At 35.9% G+C, this 12,950-nt stretch overlaps 1 protein-coding gene across 1 annotated transcript in view; it reads left to right on the top strand.

Annotated features, from left to right (window-relative positions):
• The window catches only part of LOC112559586 (transient receptor potential cation channel subfamily M member 2-like), a 33,573-nt gene that overhangs the window by 5,593 nt on the left and 15,030 nt on the right, over positions 1 to 12,950 (top strand). Inside the window, exons 2-18 of the mRNA XM_025230917.1 lie at positions 1,016 to 1,034; positions 1,212 to 1,343; positions 2,982 to 3,510; positions 3,719 to 3,898; positions 4,193 to 4,414; positions 4,653 to 4,863; positions 5,305 to 5,503; positions 5,872 to 6,019; positions 6,304 to 6,397; positions 6,654 to 6,784; positions 7,325 to 7,516; positions 7,995 to 8,159; positions 8,399 to 8,580; positions 8,913 to 9,165; positions 9,582 to 9,669; positions 9,895 to 9,971; positions 11,641 to 11,658. Of these exons, the coding sequence (XP_025086702.1) occupies positions 2,998 to 3,510; positions 3,719 to 3,898; positions 4,193 to 4,414; positions 4,653 to 4,863; positions 5,305 to 5,503; positions 5,872 to 6,019; positions 6,304 to 6,397; positions 6,654 to 6,784; positions 7,325 to 7,516; positions 7,995 to 8,159; positions 8,399 to 8,580; positions 8,913 to 9,165; positions 9,582 to 9,669; positions 9,895 to 9,971; positions 11,641 to 11,658 (2,673 nt within the window). The 5' untranslated portion in view covers positions 1,016 to 1,034; positions 1,212 to 1,343; positions 2,982 to 2,997. The remainder of the gene's footprint in view (positions 1 to 1,015; positions 1,035 to 1,211; positions 1,344 to 2,981; positions 3,511 to 3,718; positions 3,899 to 4,192; positions 4,415 to 4,652; positions 4,864 to 5,304; positions 5,504 to 5,871; positions 6,020 to 6,303; positions 6,398 to 6,653; positions 6,785 to 7,324; positions 7,517 to 7,994; positions 8,160 to 8,398; positions 8,581 to 8,912; positions 9,166 to 9,581; positions 9,670 to 9,894; positions 9,972 to 11,640; positions 11,659 to 12,950) is intronic.

A 12,950-nucleotide genomic window follows, 5' to 3' on the forward strand; every position in this document is an offset into this window, starting at 1 on the left:
TAAATTATTTTCCCAGTATATAATAACGCTTACAATGCCATTGTCACTATTTAAATTTCATTCAGTAACCTAATGTAGACTGCAAACATGACAAATGCACTAGGATCTACACCATTACTTCAACAAAGCGTTGTTTACACATGAGTGGTTAGTAAATCGGGAAAAATGACAATAAAGGACCAAACTTGTAGCACCCTGCTCCATAGAAAAATATCCCCAGGCCCGTCGATCACTACCCCGACGGCCCACCTACCTTCTGCCTTGAAATAGTACCGCAGGCTTGAAACTCAACATCTGCATATGTAATGCGTGGGTGTTCTTTCCTCAGACCTTTCTTTTTTAAGTGAAAAAAATCCACTGACCAAAGACTGACCAACTTCACAGCCGCGGACCCGGGTACAGCATCCCCACTGCCATCCCTCTCGTCAGGTGCCTGGATTTGATAGGATTTGAAACTATACACATAACTACCACAATGGTGCATATATATATATAACTGAACACAACTCTCTAATTATCGTCATGCATGACCATACATATATACTTGCGAAGGGAACCGATAGAGGATCGAACATTGTAAGAAGACAGGGATTAAATCAGGAATGATAAGCTGCGCAGGTAAATGTAAGTTGTATATATGTAAAGAGTGAGAGATACTGCATGTGTGTCGTACAAGACAGTTTATATGGGTTTTGCCTGGTAAGTGGTAATTTATAGCCCTTCATAAACTAATAAAACACATTTAAATGCTACAACCTCATATAAAGACCATATCACTAAGCCAAAAATGACACGGGATGGTATTGATCATACCTGCTGTAATTTACTGTAAGAATGTGGTCGCGATGAGTTTATTAGAGGGAAATGTACATACGCCTCATATATGTGCTTTAAACTGAAACACAATGACGCTGGACAAGCGATATTTCGTGTTATTATTTTTTTGTTAACCCCATGTTTCATGTTGGACACCATCGATCTGGCGCCATGCGAATGCACTCCACGCCTCCCCCAGGCAAATGACGGGTCAATAAGTACGTCATGCTTTTCTTCTCGTCAGTACAAAGACACTTGATAATTTACCTTGAACATGCACGTTTGTCTGAGAAATCTGCTGTGTCCAAATAATAACAATAGGGTATGTCTGTTGTATTTATAAAATTTTAGGCAGCACTCCTTAACATTATGATGGAAATTCCCCGCGTCCACAGGGTTTACCTTTCTCTCGGCGTGACCCCCGAGTGCCAGCGTCACGTGACTAGGAGGGCGAATAAGAAAAGTCTCAGCAGCCAAGTGAGAATAAGTCACGATCGGCTATTCACAGATGAGGTCGTCTGCGTTCAGTGAGTTTCACTTTTTTAATTCATTGTAAACTAATAACCACTTAGGCTGTAAGCATCAGTGTATAAAATTGAGCATCGCTTTCTGGAAGATTTAATACACACAGTCAACATTAACCACGCGGAACTCGCCGCTCGGTGTGGCGTGCTCTGTGTTTAAACCTCACACAGGCTGCGAAGCGCGAACGCTGTCAGAAATACAGTCGCGATCGGCGACAGAAGGAAGACATCATCACAGTAGAAAGTTCATCTTGTGGCAGTGTCAAGCCTTCTTTCCTCAACCAGTTTAATGCGGTCGGAAAACGAACAGAGTTGAGTGGTTGTAGTCGCTGTGGAGTAGGCAAGAAGTGGACCACATAGTGTGCGATAGTCGATATCAGGAGTATAGAATGCTGGTGGTGTTGTTGTCATTATGTAACATTAGGCAGCGATGAAGTGAGTGAGTATCGTTCGACCTTAATAGTGGTAGGAACATTTAGCAGCAAAACTTCAAATATATGCATACACGCAGATACCACAAAGCAAGCAAGCGCACACACACACACACGCGCGCGCGCAAGCATGCACTTTAAAAAATAAAAAAAAAGTGATATCATTTTAGGCCCACTGCAAGACCGTTTGATAGGAACATTAACAGATTGATGATGACGAATTTTGTAGTAAATCATTTTTTACATATCTAATATTTACGTGATCGATTTTAACAAATGCAGTGTCTTGGACATTGCTTATTTAAAGTCATCTGCTCGGGACTCTGGTTTAATGTCAACTAATTTGCAATAGAAAATATATAGATGCACAAAATTAATGAGTTACTTTTCATATTCATGCTTCTGCTAGAATGAAGTGAAAATGCCTTACTCTTGCCCATCCCATTCTTAATTTGCAATCATACTGTAAGGTCTTTTGTTCTTTTGTTTTTCTTTTCCTTTAGTCTGATTATTAAAGCATCAAAGAGTGGTAAGCAACATGCAGCTATATATACATGTACCTTTCGACAAAGAATGGTGAACTTTTGTTTTGTTTTTGCATGGACCAGAAAATGGACTCTCCCATGAGCTGTAATTGTTTATAAAGACATGCACAGATTCTTTTAAGGCTTCTTGTTCAGAGTGAGAGCGAGAGTTCCAAGGTACCAGGCCTGAAACTGTTTGTCTAAGAACATGGGAGAACTTAATTTATGAAGAGGGTGTGGTTGTGGTTTATGTCTTACTCCTTATGTAGAGATCTAAGTATAGCAGATGAAGTATATCTGTCTCTCTTTTGAATGGGGCAAGAATAGAAGTTCACAATTTGTCTCATTGCTTGTGTGAAGGTGTCATTGATCATGGTTATATCCAGATGAACAGTGTCCTTTTCCGTTGTATTAATGTCCTTTTCCCATTCATCTCATCACTAAAGGAGATTCTTCAACTAAGTAACAGTCACACATGATGCTGCATTGGCTTTTGATGAACATTTGTTTTTGTTTTTTAAGTAGTGAAATCCTTGCGCCTGCTTTTTATTTTTTTCTTTTGTATGTGTTTAATACACTGTGTGGGTGCGTGTGTATGAAAGACATGCTTACACTTAATGGTTTTGTTTTAAACCTTTGTGTTTATGCCATAAGTATCTGTACGTATCTTTTCAATATTTTCTCAGGATTGTCTAACAGACAATGAGCTGCACTGAAGAGCAAACTGTGAGAATGTCAGGTATTTCAGAACATAATGGACAAAACTTGACTACTTCTGCCACGCCCTCTACACCAGTTTCACATGCCTCTCCACAGACTCCACTGGAGAAAAAGACACAAGACTTTGATGTCCCCCATGAAGAATCATCTTCTAAGGTCACTCCTCCTCGGCATCGGACAAGGAAAAATACTGACAGAGACCTTGCTGCTGTCGCACGAGAAATCGCCCAAAACAGAAATGTGTATCTCGGCCAAGATGGAAAACCCACACGTGTTGACTTTGAGGAAGGTCACACTGTGTTGGGCAAAAGTAAAGAATCAGGAGCTAAAACAGGAGGGCAAATGTATTTGTGTTCTGACATGGGCTTCAACATGTATGACAATTACAACACCTACACTAGCATGCATAGCAGGGACAGCTCAGAAGGGATTCTCTGCCCTTCGTTCCCCGCAGGTGTCATTCGTTTTGTGTTAGAAGGGGGTGAGGACCAAAAGGTAACAGCCCATGTGGTTCTTATTATGCTTTGTTATTAACCACTTATCGTCATTTTGCATTTTTAAGGTAGTGTTATACAATTTAATAACTCTGTTTTGTTTTTGTGATGATGAATGATAGGAAATCAAAATATGTAAGTGAAGATTTTCTGTTTATATTAATTATCTTTAACTTGTTTTTGTGTTTCTCTTTTGGTTCCCTCATTAGGACCGATATTATGTATCGGTACCAAAGGATGCCAGCATGGATGATGTAGCACGTTTCATGGCCTCTGCTTGGCGGAGACGAACACCTAAGCTTGTCCTCACAGTCATTAATAGCTCACGTTACTTTCAACCTTGGACAAAAGAAAAATTTGCTGAAGAGTTTCAGGCAGGCATTATCCAGGTAACATTACCTTCACATAATGGAGGCTAAACAGAGTTTTTGATGCAGTGGGGTTTGGGTGTTTGTTTTTTTTTTTTTTTTTTTGTTTTGAAGATTTATTTTCATCCTGTATCGGAAGAATTTATGATAAGCACATTAAATTGCAGAGCATGTAAGCGCACTTGTATGCATGTTCATGTGTTATATAAATATTAAGATAATTTTTATTGTTATATTTCTTTCTAACTAAAATTAACGAAACTTTGGAAATTCCAAAATTAATTGTGTGTTGTGTATTTTATGGATTTCCTTTAGGCAGCAAACCTAACAGAAATGTGGATATTAACAGAAGGTCTTGATCTGGGAGTCTCCAAACTAATTGGAGATGCTGCTTTTGTTGAAATGACAAGGCGAAAGAACATGGAGCTAAATCCATTGCACATAAAAAATATCAATGCAGAGCGCTTGCCTCGCCTTAACATCATGGGAGTGGTATCTAAGAGCTGCATTGTCTATGCAGACATTTTGAATGGCTCAGTAAGTAGCACTTGTTAAGTTTCATGTTGGGTTAATGTTTTAATGTTTGTTGTTATGCTGAGAAACTTCAGCTAGTCATATAACTTAACAGTCCCCAGAAATGTTGTCCAATGCAGAACTTCAGCTAAATAAGTTTGGATCATCACATCGCCTGCTATATTTTTGTACCACAGAAGTCATCGATGAAATGATTATTTTAGAAGTTATTCTTCAACAAGCTTTTTTCTTGTGTCAACAGCATACTGCAGCTTACAGTGTACAGAATGTAGGAGGTAAGCCTAACCTGCAGCTGTTTGAATTGAATCCAGACCACACTCACTTTGTTCTTGTGGAAGATGATCTTGTTCCTGACTCAGAGGCCTTAACCAACTTCCGTTTTGCCTTGGAGATGCGTTTTACCAAGCCTGTGGGCAGGCCTCGGAGATATTGTCAGAATTTTACCACTTTGTGTGAGTGTAACTCATTTTATGACATTATTTTGTGGCTAATTTAAAGAAAAGGGATGTCTAATCATTATTATTTTTTTCTTATTAGATTCTCAACTGCTTAGAGATTATCTATATACTATTATACAAGATCACTGCTTCCCTTAAAACATTTGTAGCTCTATTCAGTTTTCATTAGATTTATTAAACCATTTCATCAAGAGATCATCAGGGATAAAGTGAATGCTGGTACAAGATTACAAATAAAATAAATATCACTGAGTTACAATCTTGTATTTGCATAAGAAAATCTATAGCTTAGATGCATAGTTAAATATGAAATTGTAATTCAAAATGCAATTATTGTTCATCATTGAACCAGATATTATAAATACTTTTTTTCTTCTTTCCAACCACCCTTGTAGATAACTATATGAAAACTTTGCTTGATTTCTATGACTCCAGTGGGTAGTGAAACCAACATCTCAACGCATGATGTGGATCCTGTGGTTACACCAGTCATTGGCCTCCTTGTGCAAGGTGGGCCATCAGATATTGACCACACGCTTGGTCTGCTCAAGAAGAAAATTCCTGTAGTGGTTATACGTGGCAGTGGGTTAGCTGCAGATCTCGTATCATTTGCATATCAGGAGATGGAAGAGAGGTATGTTATTTTGCATGCAATAAAATAGTAACAGATCACAGAAGCTAAAGAACACATTTTTGATAAGCACAAGCAAAAACATAGAAGACGCCATTTTCAGGTTTTTGAAAAAATAACCGTTAACCAAATAAACTACAGTAATCTATTTTTATTCAGACTTGGTTGCATTAAATAAAAACTGTTAGCTATACCAGATTGCAGACATATCCATGAATTTTGCAGTAGGGTAATCTCTTGAACTATTAAAGCAGAATGGAATTTTCAACAGACTTAATTTGTTTTATCATCAAGTCAAAGTAAATTTAAGACAAATAATGAATTTTGTAGAAAAGTATGCAGGTTCTGCTATGTTCTCATTATTATTTTAGAGGAGATGCAGAATACCTGGATACTTACATCAAACCAGAGTTGGTACGGCGAGTTTCAGAAGCTTTTCCTCAAGACTTTGTCAACAACGAAATTGCACGCAATCAGTGCAGGGACAAAATTATTGAATGTGTCAGATATGCTCATCAGGTAAAACTAAAATACTCAAGCATTTTTTCTTTAATTGTGTTGATTTATGTAAATTAATTGTCTTTAAACATTTTAATGGATCCCACTTTATTTTGTCAGTTTTCATGAAATGAGATAACAAAGATTCAGTTTATATTTTGGGAAGGATGACAACTATATTTAAAATCTTTCTCATATTAAAATGGGATCATCTAACCCATGAAAAATTTCTTAAATTAATAAAACAGTAAAGACATATTTTGTGTATTTAATGTAATGATTTAAATAGGGTCTTGTGTGTGCAGGATAACCTGACGTTCCTGACAATTATCAATACCTTTCATCATGATGTGCGACTCAATGACCTCAGCAAATACCTTCTCATGGCTCTTTTTAAGTGTATGATGCGTTATGTGTTTCAGAGTTACAGCAATGTGTGAGAGAATTATTTTTAAATACAGTTGCTTCCCAACTTTGTCACCTAATTTTTAAATTTTGCATTAGCAAGTCAAGGAATTAAGAAATTTAGTTATTTGTTTTATTTTTAAGAGGTTATTGTTATAGAAGAGCTGGATTTGAAAACACGAGTGAAATAGTTTTCTGCTTGATTTAAATTTTTTTTAAAGCAAAATGATAATATACTTATGATCTGCAGCTCAGTTGCGAAAAAAGGGTCGCCAATGGAAAGAACAGCTTCAGTGGGATCTGCAATTGACACTTGACTGGAACCGACCAGACTTGGCACATTCTGAGATATTCAACCGGTATAATCTTGAGAAATTCAGGGTAATTTTTTTTTTAAGTTCTTCTAGCAAATATGCTTTTTTGGGAAATACTTATATACAGGAGTTAAAAGCTTTTGAACATTCTAGTGGCCAGAGATGTAAATTTCTGATTAATGTGTTCTGTCTTTAAAAGTAGTAAGTCAGTCTGCCTGCTTTAAATATGTCTTTCTCAATAGATTTTATTTGTTTACCTTCCTGTCAAGAGTACGCCAGCCATGAATAAAGTTGCATTTTTTTCATAATGCTTTTCCATGACAATATAATTATCTTTATTCAGTTTCACATGGAGAAACGGTTGCAGAATCTAGTGTCTCTGGTATAATCAAGATTGAGCCTAGCTGTAAAGGCATAATTAGTAGCACCTTTAGGTTGTGCAAGTGTATCTCTAGATATTGAGGATTTGAGATATTGAATCTTTTAGATTTGTTACTTTGTTTCCGGCATGTGATGCACATTTTAGTTGTGATATATTGATATATAAATCTGTGTGTAAAATATATATATATGTTTTTTTTTCGATACCTTTTTGTGCAATTTTTAGGTAGGAGATCATATATTCCATCAAGCTCTGATTCGGCCTAACAGAGAAGCCTTTGTTGAACTTTTTCTTGATAGAGGAATGGAAGTGCACATGTATCTAAACCACAAACGTTTGCACAATCTTTTTGAAAATGCAATTGACAAAGATTTCTTCATTGGCGTGTGCATAGAGACTGTGCTTGGAAAGACTGTGGTATGTATAAAAATGTATATATGTAGCATCAGTTGTTTTCAGGGAATGAGCTATTTACTGTGTTTTGGGTTTGTTTACCTTTGTACCTCAACAGAGACAGGTGAATAAGTATATGTGCAGAGTTCTTTGTCCAGCAATCCTTAAATAAAGCTTGTGCATGGGGGTGGAGGAAGTCTCTAAAAACAATCTTACGTGCTGAGACCATTACTGCATCAAAAATAAAGATGAATTGATTAAAAACTGTCCTAGTATTCTTTTCTTTGAAAATGGAACTTAACATTCAGTTGAAGTGAACCCAGTGTAATGAAATTTGATTCATGATTTATGTTGTGAGATAGCCTTTAAATTAATATTTTCAGCTAAACATACAATTCAGTAACATTGGCAGTTTCTGAAACTGAAAGTTTTTGCTCTGGAGATATGAAAATGCTGAAATTTTTTTAAAGAATAATTTATTGGATTTTTAATTTCCATTTAGGTTGGAAACACTGGTCTGAGCAATGACTTCATTGGTGATGTTAATTGTGATCTCAACCGGTTGCTATACAAGTGCACAGGCTTGCAAAAGCTGGTCAACCCTTATGAGTTGTCCATGAATTCTTTGGGCTCCTATGTCACAAATCGTGCTGTTGCTGAGAGAAGGGTAGGAGTATCTTTTGCGTTTGTGTTAAGCAAGCAGGAGGTGGAGATATAGTTCATTTGATTGTAAAACGTATGCAAAATTGTAGATACAGACCAGGTCAAGATAAGTTTCTGATCCAGATTCCAATGATTTTGATGACATATTGGATGCTGAGTCTAATTCTAGTTAATAATTGGAATGGAAAAGGATGGTTTAACAACAATTTCTTGACTTGAACTTGAGTATTTTATTTTTATTAGGCAATCAACACACTGGTGCTTTGGGCAGCATTGACCAATCGGCCAGAACTAGCCAAAGTCTTGTGGAAGCGAACTGAAGATCCCATGGCCATGGCACTCATTGTTAGCATGATCTTGCACCGCCTTGGTTCCAGGTGGTGCAAAGACCTTGATCTGAGGCAACGGATTAAGGAGAGTGCTGCGTAAGTTGGGCTGCAGTATTGATTTGACCAGTACATCAAATTCTGGGACCTTTCTGTTTCATTAGATTTTCGGCATGATACCTATTTTTAAAAAAATATTTCAGCGTAATGTTCTTTGTGAGGATTTTGAAAAAAAAACTTCATCAAAGGGCCATGTTTACACTTTTTAAAAGAAATTTCATTTGACTTTGTCATATATCTAGAAAATAAACAAATTTTTCTAAACTTTATATTTTTGACTTGGACATTTGGTTTCATGTTTTCAAAATGTCTAAATCTTCTTTGCTGTATGTAACAATAAAAATACTTGATTTATGTTTCTTGCCTTTTAGAAAATTTGGCAAAATGGCTGTTGAGATGCTAAAGCTGACCTATGCAGAATCAAGTACCTTTGCCTTCTCTGCTCTAAGCAAATGTCTAGATGACTTTAACAATCGAACTGTGGTTGAGTTAGCCAAGATGAGTGAAAACAAATACTTCATTGCTCATCCATGCTGCCAGAAGTGGCTGGCTCAGCGATGGCTGGGAAACATCCATGTCCGCGAGCTTGACTGGGGCTACTTCAAGTTGCCAGATTTTATCAAGGTGCATTCTTAAGTCAGTCAATTTTTTAAAATGTATAAGTAGGCTTTTGATGTGTCCTGAGAATATAGCTGTTGGTAATGGCACTGAAGTTTATTCCTTGTTACTCCTTGATGAGCATAGGGTCGCAGCAAATGGCACAGAAAGCATTCTGAAATTATAAAATCTTAGCAGCATTTTAAATGTTGTCAAATAGGAAAATACTTGTGCTTGATGAAATTGTTCTTTTACAAAACTTCACAATATTTCTTCACTCTCACTACCCCCACCTCCCACACCCAATGAATAAGATCCTTTTCTGTATTTTAGCAAAATGTAATCTTTTAATCAAAATTCCATTAAAATAACCTTTCATTTCTTGAGTCAGCAATTTGCAAATTTATACATATTTTGATCTACTCGTTTTTCTTTTGCTTCAGATCTACTTGAGTGTGTTCTTGATCTTTCCCATGTTCTTGTGGATCACCTTTGTGCCAACAGACGGCGATAAGAATGTCATTATTGAAGGTAAGCTAGCACCTCTTAAAACAGTTTTTTTAACAGTACAAGTCTCCCTTACTATGAAGAGTCCGAAACATTAAATACCTTGACACATGAAGCATATATTTATGGGGGTTTATTTTAATGTACGGTGTGAGTAGAAAATTATTGGCTGTATGTGGTTGGTTTGTGTTAATGTGTATATGCATCACTTTGTGTACTAATGTCAAAGCACTTTTTCCCCTCCTCCAGAAGATGAAGATGAAGTGATAGATGAAGCAGCTGAAAATTCTATGCTACTCCGTATCACTTCTGTGGAAGACAAACTGGTAAGCCAATCTTTCAGGATAGTCTTTGGACATGTTCAAGTGACAGGAACAAGAATTGTAAGAGCCTGGTCTCCGTCTGCCACAGGAACTCAGTGTTCAAGAGTTTGATGGCTAGTTACAGTGTTAACAATGACAAGTTTCATAATATTTTTTTTTTTTTTTTTAACAATAACAGTATACTCAAAAACAGAACTTACTTTCAATCAGAGTACTTCAAAGCCCGGTCCACTTCTATGACTCCATGAACTCACACATCCCTTTCATAAATAGATTTTTTTAAAGCATGACTGAATATACAAACCTAGGTGCAAGAAGGCTTGTTGCTTTTTAGTAAATATTTAAAATTAGATTTTCCCCCCACTTTTCCTTAAATCATCAGTTTTTTTTAGTTGAGACTAATTTAGGATAGCAGGTTCGCATCAATCAAGTTAGTTTTCTTTCATTCTGTTTATGCAGTGTTGATGAAATTGTGATAAGTAATTTTTAGCTGAAAATATTTGCAGATTCTGCTGGAGGGTTTATTTTTTTAGGACAATTGGGGGCTGAGAGCTTAGGGCTACTGTAATCTTTTGTCATCAAAGGACCTGTATCGCCATATTAGTGCAGTATTCACGAGCAGGTTGATAAGTTTCTTTTATGGATGAGTCTCACAGTGCAAACATAATCAGCAAGTGTTGTGCATGTCATAGGTTTTTCATGACCATGAGATTCAGGTATTTCTCAAACTTATATCTTGAAATCCATTGCAGTCTGACTGGAGGCCGCTTAAACTGTATGTGATTGTTACATGTATAAAGTATTATTTGCTTATTGCCATTGTTTTGTTGTGAGTTGTGTTCAAAAGATAGCAGATTTACAGTTGTTTAGTTCATGTTATCTGTGTTTTGAGTTTCATTTTAATTGCATGCTAAATTTTAAGGAATATTGCAAGTATTGATGTATTTACTACATCTTTCCTTTCCAAGACCTCGACAGCTGTGATCATGAAGATTTGCTAACTGTTGTTGAATGATACTGGTTTTAGAGCCAGAAATCATAAGGGTTTTTTTTTTTTCAGTAGATACTTTCAAATAATTACTTCAGAACATGTTGATCCTGTTGGAAACGCCAGCTTTAGCTATAAAATGTAGATCTCAGGCTAATCAAATTTGCACCCTTTGTCTAGCTGAAAATCTAATGTTCTTTATGTATTTATAATTTGTGTTATGTTTCTCCCTGATACTGCCATATCTGTATAAAGTTGGTATACAGTTTGAATATTTCCTTGAAATACAGCTTTGATAGGATCATTAATGTAGAAACGGTGGAAGATGTGGTTGAAATGCATACGCTTACATGAGACTTTGCACATTTTTCCCCAAACAAGATGCAAAAATGGCAGCAATGAACAGAAATAACCAAATTTTATTAATTTGTCTTTCAAGACAGATCCCAAAAGTACTTTCTTGTACTTAAATTTTTATATCATAGAAAGCAAGATTTGTGAGTCCCATTGCACGTTTATTGCGTAAACATTGTCTTTGCACGTGCATTTTATTATTGCAGTCCGACTCGATCTTTACATGCAATTAAGGAACATCTTCATTTGTTATAAACCTATTAACACCAAAGAAGGCTTTGAGCGCACAACCACTACCCTTATGTATATTTTCTTGTTTTTTTTTCCAAGCATTATTCTGGGAAGAATGTAAGTAAAAATTATTTTCAAGGTAGTTCTCTCTTCATTCTAATATTAATAGACATATTTTAAAACGCTTTTTGGTCCGGTACAATTAACAAGTAGTAGGTATTATTTAGAGGATAAGTGCTTCAGGTAATTTTGCCACTCTCATTTTCTTTTTTGTTTGATAAAACAACACTGTCTAGTTATTTTATTGTTTTCTTATTGATGGTGGCTGACAGTTATTTGGTGATATACTAACATGGGGTTTCTATATGGCTGTCACTCTTTATATAGGCTTTTAACTTTTTTGCATTTCATAATATATTTAGCACACATACTGGCTCAGACCAGTCTATGCCTTTATTTTACTTAAATGCACATGTTGCATTCAGCATAATTATAAGGTTAACTTAAAAAAGACATAGAATGAATTCTTTCATCATTTACCTATTATAGTTAATCTTCTAGGAACTGTGAGGGGCTATGCCAGAGAACATTTGCTCTATCCTATTCTTTCTTTCAAGTTTGGATTAGTTGTCTGCAGCCCATTAATCTTCCTTGACAATATTTTATTCATTATTTTTTGAGCATGTGAAGTGAATTTTGTAATACATTTTTTGTTTTAGGGCTTTTCCATAAAACAGAAGAATAAAATGCCTTATTATGTAATTTGCTTATTTGTAAGATTATTTGAAACGTTGGCAGGCATAGTCCTGTTATCCATTCGAGAGCTGCTAAAGTAAAATAATATTTGACTGTAGTAAGTCATACTAGAAATCAGAAATTAGCAGTCAGTCCAAAAGTATTGCATGTTGCACCATAAGGGAGAGGCTTGAGATTAAAATTTTTTGTTAGTAACATTGTAGAACATACTTTGTATTGTCAGTTGCTTAAACAACATTTGTTTGTACAAAATGTCCTGTGTGACTGAATGCAAGTATGTTTTAATATCCTTAGGATTTTGAGATATGCCTTGTACATTCAAGGAGACCTAGATTTTGACTTCTAAAAGTATTCACAGTTGTCAGCCATAAGTCAGGTTAGGGAGGTAGTCATAATACAGATGACATTTATATAGCAAAATGAACCTGTGAAAAATATTTGGGTCGTAACTAAGAGGGGTGGGGGGGAGAGCATAATCGTGAAGGTCTGAATAAAGAGGAAGAATCGGGTAAATTATTTCCATTGCAGACAGGTTTTTCCTATCTTTTTGCTCACATCTTTGTTTCTGTGTCCCTTTATTCATTCATTCTTAATTCTTTTCTTGAAATTCCTGTAAATTAAAATCTATCTCAGAAGTGTTAGGTGCATTAAAT

This window comes from Pomacea canaliculata, linkage group LG3, assembly GCF_003073045.1.
Source record: "Pomacea canaliculata isolate SZHN2017 linkage group LG3, ASM307304v1, whole genome shotgun sequence".
In the NCBI taxonomy this organism is placed as follows: Eukaryota; Metazoa; Mollusca; class Gastropoda; order Architaenioglossa; family Ampullariidae; genus Pomacea; species Pomacea canaliculata.